This window comes from Pelobates fuscus, chromosome 3 (genome assembly GCF_036172605.1).
Source record: "Pelobates fuscus isolate aPelFus1 chromosome 3, aPelFus1.pri, whole genome shotgun sequence".
Taxonomy (NCBI): domain Eukaryota; kingdom Metazoa; phylum Chordata; class Amphibia; order Anura; family Pelobatidae; genus Pelobates; species Pelobates fuscus.
This window is the reverse complement of record NC_086319.1, coordinates 73550079-73567494: the sequence shown is the minus strand read 5'-3', so window position 1 is coordinate 73567494 and position 17416 is coordinate 73550079. Positions and strand designations below refer to the sequence as shown.

Genomic DNA, 17416 nt, shown 5'->3' with positions numbered 1-17416 from the left:
TGTCTTGGGAGCGGTGCGCAGGGAATAAGGCTCTGTACATTAGCTGTTATTAGCACTTCTGTGCGACAGGGCTCGCAGCTCACTAGCACTTCTGTATGACAGGGCTCGCAGCTCACCATTCAGCGACATGCATTTTTATAGTACCATTTTTTGGTTATGTTCCTATTTTTATTTATTTCACTAGAGTTACTAAATCACTCGAACAGGACAGGTGGCTATTCTTACTGAACCAATTAGTCTAATTTTGTAACCATCTTTATTAAGGACGTATTCTCTGCAGTATTCACTTTTGTTTTTCTTATTAATGTAAAAATGTGCATGGTTTTCAAGTGATATGGCAATGTCCCCACTTGTATGTTTGAAAAACGCTTGTATATGCTGTTGTGTCATCTCAAGCCTGCTTGTTCTATCTTGCACAATCTAAATAAAGAATGCTAAAAAAAAAAAAAAATTATGCAACTGGATATGTAATTTCTCTTTCATTTTTACAGGGGACTCACAGGGGCTAACAATTGAATAGTGCCAATATTAGACCCAGGGCTTTTCAGGACCTCATTTAGGTCACCATCCAATCCGGCCCCTGTCATTTAGGACTTCGAGCAACGCCTCTGCCAATCGGCATAAAGAAATAGAAATAAAATTTCCATATCGGGATTTCTCCCCATTCCTCACATTTTTTTATTCCCGAGTGTAATTCCTACTTGTATATTGCCTGTTATTGCATCTGAACTGCTTGATATTTGCTGATAAAACTGCCAACCGTGACCTTTAAAAAACACCATTTACCCAGGTCTCAATCTCTAAGAATGATTGCTACAACATGGTCAGGCACTGAGAACCACTTCACAGATTTCTGAATGCGAGTGATGGCTTCCAAGTCACATGTTCACCATAATAAACATGATCTATTATTACAAGATGGCTATGACACAAACGTACACTTGGATACATTTCATATCAGTGATAGTCTAATTTACAAACCAGCTCAGGAGGAATACTATCTAACCATTAAGAAACAAATTTTCAACTGTACGAAACTGTAAGTTCATTAAGTCTCTTAATAGAAATACTTGAATTTGCCGTGGTTAGAGAAAAACACAGTAACAATACATATTTGTGTCCATACCTGTCCATCGTGAATGAAGAAACCAATTTGGAAAGAGAATCCCAGCATAGTTTCTCGATGCATGCCGTTCTTGAGATCATTCTTCATGAGTTGCTCTCCTAATATAACATGATATAGTATTGCATCTTCATCCTAAAGTGACAAGTAATAGATTAAGCCATTTCATTTTAATAATGCCCCAATTCATTATTTAGAACATTCATCTTACTGTGACTGTCCATATTTACAATACTTGTTCCCAAACTTCTATTGCCAACAGACGGCTTTACCATTTTGATTTGCTAAAAGGTATAATTAAAAGAAAACACATACTCATCGACTGTTGGGACACACACATTTTTTACATATTTCTTAAACCAAGAAGTCAGCGTTGGTGTTCCACCTAACCACATTCTTTCAGAGGAAGAGATATGTTACAAAAACATGACTTTAAAAATACACTGATAGCATCATAAGAAATATATTTTGGTGTGCATCCTTTGATCCACTAACAAGCTCCTTCGTAGCCAGTGAATGAGCTGGTGACAAGTTACATATTATGGTTGCATCTATAGTTATATTCATGAAATGCATGAATGGAGCTACTGGAGAACATTTACAAGCCAGCCATAGCTTTTATCACATGCCATTCTAGGAATGGGATCTAGCCTATAAGCTGTGAACTAATAAGATATGAATGACAATATCAGTAACAACATAATGACTTTCGAAAGGTTTACGGAACATGGGGGTATTGTCTTAAATTCAGACAGTATAATTTTAAATTCAATATGAACACTGTGTAGAGATCCGTAATGAAACCTTAGTGTCTTAAAATTTCAGGGTATACAACTTGCAAAAAATAAGAACTGGAGGGGCAGGATTGGGTTTTAAATCAAGATCGATATATACCAGACACACATCTTAACGATCCTTTAGGCTTGAAGGTAGATCTGGAATTGTATAGCTTGCTCAAATACTTTAGAGTTTAACAAAGTTCTCCTACAATGTTACTTTATAAAAATGCATATTTCAAGAGAAAAACTTCCCAGTTATCACCCAGACAACAATCATGTAAGGTAAAGTGATGCATTCTCATACAGAAGCACTGGGTTCAATGCTTCTCTGAGATGAGAAACATTGCCATCTGAGCAAGTGCCGTGCATGCACCTTGACTCCCAAGGCCACTCGATGAGAAGCATTGAATGGCCTGTTTGAGTATTGCACACTATAGTAGATGAGGATTGAGCATACCTGCAATGATATGTTGGAGTTTGTGATATTGCCAATGCTCAGACCATACTTTGGCAGGGGCAATAATGTATCTTGTGAACATAAATGTTGTGCCGATCACATGGGAACAAATGAACTCCAAAATAAACATAGAATTATCCAGCTCTAAGGATAAATTGAATGATTTACATCACGTGTTTTTAATGGTTACAATTTAAATTACATACCAATGTTGCCGGCTGTTTCTTCTGAATGTAACTGTTGATAGCATCATTACTGGGTGCAAATATAGTGTAGGAATCGTAAGCTTCGATTCGCTCTGCAAGCTTGTATTGCTGTGAAAAATTATTTAGAATTATTATTGCGTATTTTTTTTACACCGCAAATAAAGGGGACACACATAGGGTCAATAGTTTAGAATTTTTTCAGAAAGAATAGGGGATCTGGGTAGATGTAAACATGCACAAAGATAAGTACTTACAATAATATATCCACGGAAGATTGAATAATCAGGCATTTGGTCTAATCTGGCCATAAGGTCAGGCATTGATGTAACCAAAAGTATGTCAGGTGTCAATACCTGAAAAATGATAAATAGCATTTACTACATATTGTAAATAAAATGTATTAGTTTTATGCCCTGTACGTACATTTATTGTGTCTGACACATCATTGATATAGTGTTTTTGTTTTCATGTTTATACTCGCATATCCATAGCTGAAATGTCATTACTCGCTGAAAATTATTATTTTGTTTTCTTTTTTACATGTTTGTTTCAATTTGGTCTAAATTCTGCATGATCATTTGTTTGAACTATCATCATTCACTATTATCTAAATAATTATCCTAGTATTAGTCAAAAAGCAAGTTAATATAATGAACATTTAAGCCTGTGTTCTTTCAGTCTGTTATAGAGTTCTGTAACTGATCAATAAAATTGATCTGCCAGTCGATGTTTATTGAAGATGCACAACTTGCATCAATGAAGCATTAGGCAACTACTTTTAATGAAATAGGTGCAGTTATTACATTATAAAAATAAAAACAAAGAAAGAAGACAAGTGAAATTCGTCTTAAATTTACTCCCTAAAAAAATTAGAGACTCAGGATTCAGAATCTTGTGTTCTAGCAGATTTACAAAACCAAACCAAAGCATCTCCCTGTATTCATTGATCGTATTCCCTGGTATTTAGACCTGAATGCCTGCCTACGTGACTGGTTCCCCTCCTTTGACAAGACACCCCTCCTATCCCAAATACATATTTATCAATATCGGGAGGTAGGTGACAACCAAACTAACATTGAAACTACTTGCTAGGTAACTACATAGGAAATAATTGTCACCAACAGTAACGGTGAGTGAATAATGTAATTAATGATTTGGCTACTAATGTATGTAAACTGATACAGATAAATAAGAAAAACACTTACATATTTATGGTTAGAAGAACACTCTACTGCTATAAATAAATATACTTTTTAGTCTCCTAGGTCCCTTTATCACCCCCACCCCCCTCCTCCCCCCCAGCATACCGGCCTAGCAAAGCATTACAGTGCAATGCACATAAAGCTTTGACAACAATGACAATGTGAGTGAATACAATATTCTCGTTACATTTTTAAGTGTTACAATAAAATATAGCAGAGAACTCTGCTGTCATAACTCTTTAAATGCAAGAGGTATTTACAAGGCGTTGACAAATAATATTTTAGTTGAGCCCTTGGTGCTGAAATCCATTCTCCAAATTGGTGAATTAAAGTGGGACATTAAGGGAGACGTTTACCTTGTCAATAAGATGAACAACTCCGTTTGTCGCGGCCACATCACCAACAAGCAAGTTAGCCCCTCCAACAGTAACGTTCTAGAAAAATAAAAATAAAGATTCCTTAAATAAGCAATATGGTATTCTGGGACTACTAGCCAGGATTGTGTTGTTTCTTTTGGATTAATTTCATTAAGATATTCAATTGGACCTGGCTTGATGTGGGTATTATATTTCCATGGTCAAAAAAATAGCTGAAAGGCAATGTGTTTCAAGATCTGACCAAAAATTAATTCTTTATGTACCAAGAATTTTAATGGGCTGACTTCCGTATTGCATACAGCAGGGCAATTGGGAATTATACCACTGAGATACATTTACATATATCAAAACATGTCAAACAAGACTGATAAAATATACAGTTAGAGAATATAAATTACCCCATTTTCTTTTGATAATTTCAGAAAATTATTGCTAAGGGAGGTTGCCAGCATGTCCGATGACGACAAGTTCTTTAGATCATCAACCTTGTAGATTCTGTTTAATATATGATACCTGAAGATGAATAATTAATATACTGTTATAACATAAGGTTTCTTTTAGATTACTTTTTTGCATACAATCAAAACCGCAATATAAGGTCAACACAGTCTAGAAGAAAATTATAATCAATTTTATATATTTTTTAAACTAATATTTTAATATAGACCTTGTCTATATTGTTTTAAATGTTTTTTTTTTCATTCAACATTAAGTTCACTGTTTTATTTATTGTTGCAATAATTATAAAATGTACACCTTTACTGGGCCATTTATTCATTTGGAAAGAAAACTCAGATTGAAAATTATTATTGAAATATATAACATTGGCCTCGATTTAAATGTTTTTGTATAATTTTAACAACAGTTAAAATTTTAAATCTGTATTATTGACACTTCCATCTTTTTTTTTTCTTGCTGTCCTGAAAGATATATTGAAATTATAGTACTCTGAATAGATAATAGGGAAATGTTAATTTGTATTGACCTTTTATGGTTTGTCAGTAGTCTGCTGGAAAAATATTGAAAAAAAATATTTTTTGGGATAAGCTTTTCAATATATCTAAATTTTTTGATACATTTTCAATTATTTTTTTTCAAAATATTAAAAATGCTGAAAATACACCATACATAAAAATATATCAACATATAAAAAAAAAATAAAAAATATTACAAATTTTTTCAAAATATTCAATATTAAAAGCTTATGTAAAAATGTTAAATCGTGGGCATTATTAGTTAACATTTATCTGTAATCTACATTTTGGTTATTATTTTACATGAAATTTTATTAATTAAACATCAGTTACAATGTTACACAAAAAAAATCTTTGGAGGTGACCACAGGAAAGCATACATTTCAGGGAGACTTTGGAAGCAGTTTAAACAATAAATATTAGTGTAGTACCCACCGATATTGGGGTTCTGTGGAGTAGTGATGAACTTATGGTGTAACTGAATCCCCATTTAGCTTGCCAAGACTCCTGATTTAAAAATAGCCTTGTAAAATGTAAAACTGTGTTTTTGTGTGTGTGACAAACTCTCAGGATTATTCACTAATGTGTGTATTGCCAGGAATTAGAAGTGAATTCAAACAGAATTTCAGAATCAAGGCTAAAGCAGCCAAACTAAAAACATAGCTAACTTGTTCAGTCTTTCCAATTTGACTATTTTAGTCTACTTTTTGGAATAGTGCGCTGGCTGCTTTTTTTTTCTATGTATTTGGGCTGATGTATACTGTAACTATTGATTGTCGCTGGCTAGGAGTTGTGGGAGTTTGAATACAGGGCCTAATTTTGTATGCTTATTTTGGTCTACTGTGATTCAATTTGAGTTCCAGATAATTGACACTTTAGTAGCCCTGCTTGTAACATTTCTTTAAATGTTTTGAGTATTTGCTTTCTGAATACTTTGCCTTTTGCTATAAGACATAAGCAACACAATACAGATGTCTGCCATTTTGATATGGTTGCCAGAGCACATTAATGCTTCACTGCTACTAAATACAGTGAAACTTCAGAACTCGAACGGTCCCTTTCTCGAACAATTCAGAAGTCGAACACAAATTTTGAGTAAAAATTGTCTCGGTACGCGAACAATCCTTGGTACCCGAACAAATCATTCCACAAACATGCTCAATTAGACACACTTTAGACACATTTAAATTCCAGAAGAACAGTTACCTACCCCATCCAAACAATAATTTATCTTCTCCTTTCCACTTACGCCATCAACATCAACATAATTACAGCTAAAGTAAAGTTACATTTTCATTTAATTTACTGTACACTGTGTACATTATCTTTTTCCTATATGATTTTATGCATGTAAGCTATTTTTAAACTGTAAAATTTGTGTTAAAATGCTGTAATTTTGTGGGGTCTGCAATGGATTAATTCAATTTACATTAATTCTTATGGGAAATGTTGATTCGGTTCTCGAACAAATCGGAACTCGAACAGCCTTCTGGAACGGATTACGTTCGAGTTCTGAGGTTCCACTGTAGAGGATAATTTGGACATGGTCTTCACAAACCTATTCTGATATGTTAGCAAAGAAAATATATAAAATTAAGGTAAACATTTGAAGAGGATATTACTTCAAAAGACTACACTATGTTAAAGAGAAGCAGTCACTTGAAACAATGTTTATGCTGTTTACTATATTTAACATATATGTATTTTACTGATTATTCTGCGTACTTCAACAAAGCCGCCACAGATCCTTTATTCATCCAGTAGGTTTTGTCATGCTGGTTCATATTGCTAAAAGCTTGCTGGGAAGGTACAAGCACAGTGATATTTGGAGTCTGGGTTATCAATGACAATATAGAAGGATCCTGTAAAGGAAAGAATGCTGACAGTCAAACGATGTACAATACTGTGGCTTTTGATTAGTTTGGGAACATTAGCATTACCCATTTGTTTTACTCTAGGAGGTGCAATCCATTCTTGAGAGCACGATCTCTCTCTTCATCTATATAAAAACACACACATCCCTTCCTGTAGGAAACAAGCTGGACAATGTGCTCTTAATACTGGCACAATGCTCTCAAAATATCAACTTCACATTCCACCAAAGCCAGGCGCTTCCAGCCCACACCAGCAATCAAGAACAGCTGAATGCCACTACGCTCCAGATTTGCAGCCTAACTCCTCTTGTTTGGATGTTTTTTGGGATTGAGGACATTATGAGTTCCTTTTTGGTATTTGGTCTAGAAGGGTGAAACTGCAGTGTTCTATTGTGGACCATTTATTGAGGACTGTTGTCATGGCTGTTTACTAACAGGCATATCTCTGCCACTACAGGATAAGCAAAGACTTATAACCAGAGATAAAACACTTCGTATGAAAACATTACATAAATATTAGATGGTGTGAGTGTCCCAGGAAACTCCAAATAACATGCAATAATAGACACAAAACACATTGAAGGACTGTGTGTAATGTAACTGATGTTCCCCAGAATTTGTATCTATTTTCAATATATTTGATGTATTTGAAACATTTAAGGAAGACACTTAAGCACCAAAGCCACTGTAGCACAGTATAGCCTACAATGTTTCTATGCTCTATTGAGAAGCATTTGATAGGTTGAGGTAATTTGTCCAGATGATCTCAGATGAAGGATTTATGGCAAGCGGGGGAAGCTGCTGGGTGGGAGGTGAATTTAACTTCAGCTTTAATATCTTTGTTGGGCCTAACAATCTAAAAGGCACCAAGAACGCTAATGTTATAAACCGGGCTGTTGCTACAGCTAGGCAAACAAGGTAGCCGCCTAGGGCGCAGCCAGTGGCGGACCTACAGGGGTTACTGAGGCCCAAGTGCGACCATGCCCTCTGTGTTCTGCCTCTCAAAGAGGTCCATGATCTGGCTGGCTTAAGGCCCCTTAAGAGGTGGCTGGCTGTTCGCTAAGGCAAAGTAGGCACCCGCTTGCCTGAACGGCAGATGCCTACTCTGCGAAATACAGTGCGTCTAGTGGAGCACTGAGCCTGGGCCGCGAGAGAGTGCTGATGCTCCTGCACTTAATCATGGCTCCCTCGTGTGCCCTCTGTGGTGATGCTGGGAGCCGGAATATGACATCACTCCGGCCCCTGAATCACTAAAGGGCACGTGAGGGAGCAGTGAGAAGGAACCAGAAGCAAGCCCATACTAGGCCCCAGGGAGGACCCACACCAGTGTGTCAGTGTATGTATACCAGTGAGATCATTCTTTGATTCTTACACCTGTCACATTCACCTCCCTCAGTCTGCTTGTGAGGAGGCCTGCGTCTGCTTTTGTTAAATAATTAAATGGGTATTGCCACTTGGAAATTAGTAGGATGTTTTTAAATCGCCTGCGTACCCCAAAGTGTGGATGTCATAGAAATATATATATATATATTTTTTTTTTTAATAAGGCACATTTTAAAAATGATTCATGCACAGTGCAGGAATAATAAATAAGTGTCATTATAAAAACACTGTAACAAGTCACCCTCCCTCACACCACTTTTTCCCAGCGCCCCCCTCTGTTTTCCTCTGTGTCAGTGCTGGGGGGAAGTAATCTTATGTCATGAAATTTAGTAGTTTCAAGATTTATGCTTTTAATTTTTCTACAAATCTGTTTTTCTAAAAATCTGTGTCGACCATGGTTATCAATACCTTAGTGTATCTATAATGTTAGCGTTCTCTTAAATCTGTTGTATTTTCTGCAAAATCTAGCACATTGTCAAGATTCATTTTAATATGTTTTGTAATTATTCCCATACTGTCTAGCAGTCTATGTGTTATGAAGTTCTTACTAAAATCATTGTAATTTATAAGGAGTTTTTATTTATAAGGGGTTTTTATCCATTTTAAAATCTGTCACACAACACGTTTTTTTTTATTATAATTAGAATTATTTTCCTTACAAAAGTATATAACCATTTAATCTGATTTTACTCACTTCAAACCATTTCCAAAACTCAGATGCTTCTCCAAGCGATGAAATTACCTGGTGAAGAAATAAAAAAAAAAAGAAACTATATCAAGTTCGATTGTATTCTTTTACCACAAGTTCTTGAGGATAGGACTGGAACCTCAATAGGGTATATAATAAAGGAATTGTGAAACTTGTGACACTTTATCACATTATAGTCTTTTCTGGACACCTTACTATCATTTCAAGAATGAAAGGCAAGTATTTTACTTGCATTACAAAACTATACAGCCCAATACAAAGATTACATATTTGCAAATAAAATGAGATTTAACAATAGTTTCTTGTACATACTACTGTACATAATACATGGGACTGTAGCTAATTAGAAAAGCTATGAAACAGATTATGAGTTTAAAACTTACATTTGCTACATTCCCGAAGCAAACAGTACCATCGCCTTCATAGGGATCTCTACAAACGCACTCCCAGAATCCTAAGGGCATTTTTTGACAAGTTGCCTGGAGCCGAAAATAATAGAAAAGTTTAATTGAAACCAAACAAAAAACATTCTGCTCATTTTACAATTTTTTTTTTTTAAATAATGATAAAATGTTTGTTAAAACTATTTCAGAGTTTAAATTTAAAAGTATATTTACACAGATACACCACGAACAAATATAGAAAGTATAATTCTTTCATGACGTATAATGTAGACCCTAACATTGAGGTTATGTTACCACCATACAAGCCCTACAATTTTCCTATTACAAGATGAGTATATAAGCTTCTGAGCAGATTTGTAATTTTGGAAGTGCTCATTGAAAAGGCATGTATACTTTTAATGAAAGAAGCAATGTGAATTGTTAGTGTAGGACTCATTTAAGAGGTTTGACGTTGCAGGTGAGCTTACACTCAAATGGCCATTGGAGTGATACTAAAAAAACTCTGGTTATTTAAATGTGCATAGGGATTTGGGATAGTGCGCAAGTAGCTTTTTTCTTTGGTTTTTAATGTATACTTTCATGTTGTACAGTTCATTCACTGTAAATATCATAACACAGATACTTACCAAGGGATGGCACTTTGTGTCCTCTAGACATGCATTTACTTGCTCACATTCAATACCATTCCCTCTGAAACCTGTGTTACACTCACAGTCACTCTATAAAACAAACAATGCAGTTTTACAAAGATTAACAATACTATATGTAAAAACACAAGCAGTTCACAAACAGTTCATTAACGAAAACACTTTAAAGAAATGATCACAAGAAAGCATAGGCTACATGTGAGACAAAAGGTTGTCTATTACTACTGTTCCAGAATTACTAACTTTCTGAAAGTGGGGCCCGTTTTGTACCATTTGTGATGGAGAGCCATTGTATCTGGCTTTCATTTACAGCATTGATATGGTTAAGTTAAAACAAACTAAGTGGTTTGTTCAAATTTAGAGGCTCTAAAGGATGTAGCGAAATTAATAGAACACACCAACTCCATAATAGAAGATTGATAATTTTAGCGAATTGTTTTGAGTCAGGCTTTACTCTTCCATCCATTATACCTCTGGTACCTTCTTCCCATCTTCATGCCTCCAGCCTCCACCATTCCCATGGCCAACCCCATTGCTGTGTACGTACACCTGCCCTTATACTATCCTCCTCTGTGTCAGAGATCATCAAGCACTCTACTAGTCGTAGCCACCTGGTAGCCCTCACACTGACTCACTCTATTCTGGCAAATTAACATTCCAAACATTGACCAGTGAATTGGTTTGAAAGACTAAGGGATACAGAGGCAATCATCATCAACTAAGCGTTCCTTCAAGTTTATCAAAAGCTCATGAGTTGGAAAGTACACACATTCAGTTATTTACCTGACCAGGACCAATATATTCACAGGTAGCATTGGCATGACAACCTCCATTGCTCTGAAGACAATTATTGATAGCTGAGCAGTCTTGTCCGTCTCCTGTCCACCCGGGACGGCAGACACACTTGTGCTTTCCTTGACCAAGGTGGAAGCATTCAGCCTGCATTAATATAACAAAGTCAGTGGAAGTTAAAACATTAGACACCAGAGGGACTCTTAACCTTTGAGACTGTTAACTGTAAGCTGTGTTCTTTAGGTTTCTTTATGGTAAATTCTGAATGGAGGCCCCACGTTACATTTTTACTGAAGTGACATTTTTTTCACAGAAAATGTAAATTTCTATAAATGCACACATGTGTAATAAGTTTAGTTTTAATACCATTCAATGACATTAAAATAACTCCAGTCTGAGATTGCATCTCACTGGGATCTAGAACCCTGTCATAAATGTGCATTCATTATTGGTGTACGTAACATTTTTGTGGACGAAAATTGAAATATTCAAATGTGTTTTCCTTATTGTTCTGTCCTATTGCTAAATGTAGTGTTAGAGACTAGTACAGCAATGACACTTACAGTTTAAGTTCTAAGAATAGTAGCAAGGTTATGGTGTATCTAAATCTAACACAACTTTAATCTCAAAGTCTTATATTAGGTACTTAACCCCTTAAGGACCAAACTTCTGGAATAAAAGGGAATCATGACATGTCACACATGTCATATGTCCTTAAGGGGTTAAATAGGTCTAGCTCTAAATTAACCTGAAATATTATTTTTAACCGTAGCTCTAAACTGTTAAATATAATGTATTCCTTAATCCAACTTTAATGGGTAAAAGTACAAATCACTTTTTAGTAGGTATATCTGCAGTGACTACATGTATGTATTTTTCATGTGTGTATTCATTGGGGGTACATCTTAAAAGATCTTGCAAAAGCTTGCAAAAGCTGCAGAATCTGATCAGAGTTCAGGATAGCCAATTAAAACAGGAAGACCCTCCCCCCCCGCCCCGCCTGTTTGATTCGCATTAATAGTTAATTATTAAAGTGTCAAATTCACATAGAAATTAGCACTTTTATACAGTGCCTTTTAAATGGAGTAATCCTCACCCATAATGCACTCCCTTTAATATTTGGATTCTGAACCTGTGATAATTTTATACCTGTGATTATTGCTATAGCCATGACAATAGGATTAGTGTAAAAGACCGTGTATTAAAGAAGTCAAATATTTTAGCACAAAAATGCCCTTACATTAAGCTGCAGTTGTTCTGGTGACTATAGTATCCTTTTAAGTAGTTCATTTGTGGAACTAGATATAAATCCTAGATAAATGTCAGCATTTCTTTCCTTTTAACTTTGGTTTGAAATAACCACAAATCACAATTATTGCAGCTGCTCATTGCTATATCATAATTTCTAGAACTAAACTAAAGCAATCGTATAAGTATCTGTCAATCAAATCCATTTCAAGCAAGGCAAACAGATATTTCTATATGACGGTAATATTCCCATAGCATGTAACACTTACATTAATATTGCACACCTGCACACCTGTAGCAAAGCAGGGATTTACTTCTTTGCAGTAGGTGCCGTCTCCCTCATAGCCAACTTTGCAAACACAGCTGAAACAAGATACAAATTAATAGGGTTCACATTCACCTAAAATTGACATTGTTTTATGTTTTTATTTATTTGGGTGCAGAGTTTGTTTTGTTTATTTTTGCACTTTTATTTTTAGTTTAAGCAAACAATGTACAAAGAGATGACTTTAATACTCCTTTTCGACATATCATTGGTGAGTAAAGTGCTTATACAGTTAATAAAACAACCTCACATAGTGAATATCCCTATTAATTATCACTATTAACTAGTTAACTAGTTTTTTCCTTCTATCATGGACATAATAATGAGCTCAGTTCTGCTAACTTGCACTTATGCATAATAAACTTGGCCTACGATTACCCTCTATGTATGCTATACAAAAATAATACTGCGTAGGACGGAACTAAAACCCATGAAGGTGAGTCACTTAATGGTCTCATTAGAAAATGCCAAGCTTAAATAAAAGTATCTTTTTAATTTTTTATTAGTTTTCATTCATTGTTTTTATAGATTGTGTGGATTTTTATAGATTGTGTGGAATTTTTTTTTTTTTTCATTTGGCTATTTTGAAATAAAATTATGCAATTTCATTGTTACTTATCCAAAAACCCTGGTATAGAGACTCTTTCTATTTTTTTCTAACAGAAAACTTTGGTATCCCCTTTAACATGTTTTATAAAACAATAACAAATATTTGACAAGAATACCTTGGTATCCCGTCATTGAACACACAGTCTGCATGTGCATGGCAGAATGTAAATTGAGGGCCACATGGAGTTGTATGCTGGTCACAAAACTTTCCGACGTATCCAGGCAAACAGGAGCCAGGAAGACAACTACCATCACTGTGTATGTGATTATTACATCTCCCATGGATACAGAGGCACTCTAGATTCAAAGGACAGATTCTTTCTTAATATCGATAAAAGACCACAATGCATATAGATAGACAGACAGACAGAAAACTTTCAATTCTGGCAAAAAAAAAAAAAACTGTAATTGGAGTAGCTCACTACTGCTTAGAGCATGTTGCTGAACTACAATTCCCATGATTCTATGAATGAAATAGATAGGCTGAGAATTATGGGAGTTGTAGTTCAGGAGGGCCGGAGTTTGGGGAAGCCTGGCTTAGAGTAATCACTTAATTAAATAATGATCAAAAAGTCTAAGCTTCGCTGAGCAGTTCCAAATTAAGGCCTCGATTTTAACATTTTTGGATAAGCTTTTTTTTTTAAATGATTTAATACTTTTGGGTAAACATTTAATATTATTTTTTCAAAATATTCAAATATCAAAAAAGTACCATGTATAAAAATAGTTAACCATGTCAATATATTTATACAAATATTAAAATATAATTTTAAAAGATTGTGCAAAAATATTAAAGGACCACAATAGTGCCAGGTAAACATACTCGTTTTCCTGGCATTATAGTGCCCTGAGGGTGCCCCCACCCCCAGGGTCCCACTCCCGTGGCGCTGAAGAGGGAGGAAGGGGGTTAATCCCTTACCTTTTTTCCAGCGCCGGGCTCCCTCGGTGCTGTGACTCTCCTCCCTCTTCTGACGTCCCATGCTGAATGCGCATGCACGGCAAGAGCCGCGCGCGCATTCAGCCAGTCCATAGGAAAGCATTCTCAATGCTTTCCAATGGGAGCTGGCATCTTCTCACTGTGAGCGCCTCTAGCGGCTGTTAATGAGACAGCCAGTAGAGGCTGGATTAACCCATAGGTAAACATAGCAGTTTCTCTGAAACTGCTATGTTTACAGCAAAAAGGGTTAAACCTAGCTGGACCTGGCACCCAGACCTTTTCATTAAGCTGAAGTGGTCTGGGTGCCTATAGTGGTCCCTTAGGTTCAGTTTCCGGCAGGACATTATGGAAAATGCTCAGCTCGCATTTAGTGATCAGGATTGGGTGAGCTAGGTTTTGGAGCAGTCTCACTCCAAGGTTTTGCAGATCATGGGGATTTATAGAAAACTCTTGAGGTTACATTTTTAATTGTTACTCTTATATTATTTTCTATGTTTGAAATTTCGTATATCATTGCAAAATAGAAGTTCAAATTATACTGCTACTTAAATAATACCATTTATGTTTTCTTGTATATGAATGCTTTTTTTGTAACAGCACCATGACAACCTTTATATATCAGTACATTATGCTTGAAAATCACTATTGCAACATATTTTACATTTCAATCTATTCCTATCACATGTTTTTACGGGTGTGTATATATCATGCTAAAAGAGTGCAGGAAGCACAAAATGCATTGAAGTTTAGTTAGCTGCGCATTTTTTTCAATTTTTTTTGCACTGTTCACTTTATATCTAATACATATTGAAGATCGTAGTTGTCCATTTTGTTCTTGCTGTTGGGCCCTGCTGTTTATTATTTTGTGAGTGTCAAGAGGGGCTCATTACGTGGAAGCATTTTAATCCCATACAACTGAAAACTTGCCGTTTTGTGTTTTTCATATTAAATAGATACAGTTTTTCCAAACAACAGAAAGCATTAAGAAGCAGTGGCCATTTTATTTTTACTGCTCCTTTAAACATGTATATCTATATTTAAAGGACCACTTAAAGCGGCACTTTCAACCCCCCTTTTCCCCCCAGCCCCTCCCATACCTACCCCTGAAAAAGTGAGTATTTCATAAAGATAGAATCTACATGAATCTAAATAGAATCTTTATAAAATACTCATTTTGACTGTGCTGGAATTTCAGTGAAATTCCAACCTAGTTAAGAGGTATACAGAGATAAATTGGGGACTGGTGACGTCAGAAGTGATCGCTGCAGGTAATTGGCTCTGTCTTTGGAGGATCCTGCAGTCTCGTGGGATCCTCCATAGACCTCAATGCTGTAATCTCGCGCATGTGGAGGAAGCAGGAACAGATGGAGGAGATGGTGGCGCCCATGAGGGACAGGATCAGGTAAGTAAATCTCACCTTTATCTGCCCCCCCCGGCCACCGGACCCCCAGTGGCGATTTCAGTCGGGGGTCTTTGCAAATTCGGAAAAATGCCCCAGACGGAGACAGTGCTGCTTTAAGTCACCCAATTCCCTTCATCTCAATGTAATGGTCTGGGTGCATTGTCCCTTTAGTTTTAACCCTAATGCTGGGTTAAATAAATTTCTAACGGTTGTTTTCCTGAGTAAAGGTAAGTAAATCTCACCTTAAATAATCCTTCACAGGACACCTAAATAGTTAGATTAAAACTATAGCATTATGAATTAATGTCTGTTTTACGAATGCTATAGTGTTCCTTTAAATGATTGCCAATATAAATTTAACTGGTAACAATTTGGGTTCGTTACTTACGTTTGTCACATCGAATTCCATATTTTCTGTCATCTGAGCAACGCTGACATTCTGTTCCAGTATAACCTGCATCACATACACAAGTGCCATTTCCCTTCATGCCATCCATACACTGCAACATGTAAGTATATATAGTATGTTAACAATGCAGAGATATTTATTAACTACTTAAAGGCCGACTACAGTCTACGGAATGTCCTAGTGATTTAGCGACAGCTGGGCTTTATATTGATGAGATAATACTGAATAGAATGCACATTCCATGCTGAGATAGATATTTTGAAGACTATATGGGAGGTATTGAGTCTGTATAGGATTTATGCTTACTATGGATTGCATTATCCTTGGATTTCACATGTATATGGTATATATATATATATATATATATATATATATATATATATAATAATACATAGGGAATTTAGTGAAATTAGTAACTATATATATGATTTTTAATTTTATATTAAAGGATCAAAATAGCGGTTTATCAAAATTGTTTAAGACATTTGGTTTAAAATGATTTTGTCACCCAAATATTAAACAGAACAAGGCTCCCAGAACTAGCCGTCCCAGAACTAGCCTCAATCTTCGTCATCCCCCCCTAAGAAAAGAATGTAAAACCTTATCTTACTTTGAAGAGTAGAAAGTAAAATATAGACAACTTATGTGCTATTTTTTTCTGACGGCAGTTCAAAACTCATTCAGAATGTAAGTGTTTGATGATTGTTGGGTTACGTCAGCCACCAAATGATGGTATATATGGGAAACTATGCAATATGTAAATGTAACCAGAAAGACACATCTATTATTTTAAATATGCCCTACAGCTACACAACAATAGCTTTCAAATTGAACAGATGAAAATTGACACTAATTTCTGAGTATGAACCTACCTCTCCATTTCCTGAGCAAGGATTTGAATAGCCCCCTGGGCACAGATTGCAGTCTGGGCTGTAGAAACCTTTGCAACATTTGGGTACCTGCAACACATGTGACAAGTCAGGGCCCATTCATTCTCTGTGTTCAAAGCAATAGGTAGGTTACACCCATAGTCAGTGGGGGATGGTGTAGTTTAAAGATGGCTTGGCACTAGACTTCATGCCTAGTATTTGAATCTGCTCCTTGAATTGCTTGGATCTGCCTATTTTACTCCATAAAATCTGACGGCAGATAAGAACCATTCGGCCCACCTAGTCTGCCCAATTTTCTAAATACTTTCATTAGTCCCTGGCCTTATCTTATAGTTAGGATAGCATTATGCCTATCCCACGCATGCTTAAACTCCCTCACTGTTTTAACATCTACCACTTCAGCTGAAAGGCTATTCCATGCATCCACTACCCTCTCTATAAAGTAATATTTCCTGAAATGTCCTCAACCCCTGATCTATCAAGAGATCACAGCATGTTCAAAAATATAAAATTATAGATATATGAATTCGGGAAACAACAACCACTTTTAAAAGGTCAAACTTCACCCTCTGATGCAGACATGCCAATAAGCAAGCGTGTCTTTTAGTGTATACGGGATCTGAAGTCCCAATGCAAGTCTAGCACTTGACAAGTGTAATGTTTGTGTTA

At 35.9% G+C, this 17416-nt stretch overlaps 1 protein-coding gene across 1 annotated transcript in view; it reads right to left on the bottom strand.

Moving 5' to 3' along the window:
• Positions 1–17416, bottom strand: part of STAB2 (stabilin 2) — a 135293-nt gene that overhangs the window by 72508 nt on the left and 45369 nt on the right. Inside the window, exons 21-34 of the mRNA XM_063447208.1 lie at positions 16730–16816; positions 15837–15948; positions 13226–13406; positions 12445–12538; positions 10919–11074; positions 10115–10207; positions 9468–9563; positions 9070–9117; positions 6844–6980; positions 4543–4657; positions 4124–4201; positions 2820–2918; positions 2566–2673; positions 1127–1258 (exon numbers count right to left, since the gene is read on the bottom strand). Coding sequence (XP_063303278.1) covers positions 1127–1258; positions 2566–2673; positions 2820–2918; positions 4124–4201; positions 4543–4657; positions 6844–6980; positions 9070–9117; positions 9468–9563; positions 10115–10207; positions 10919–11074; positions 12445–12538; positions 13226–13406; positions 15837–15948; positions 16730–16816 — 1536 coding nt within the window. The remainder of the gene's footprint in view (positions 1–1126; positions 1259–2565; positions 2674–2819; positions 2919–4123; positions 4202–4542; positions 4658–6843; positions 6981–9069; positions 9118–9467; positions 9564–10114; positions 10208–10918; positions 11075–12444; positions 12539–13225; positions 13407–15836; positions 15949–16729; positions 16817–17416) is intronic.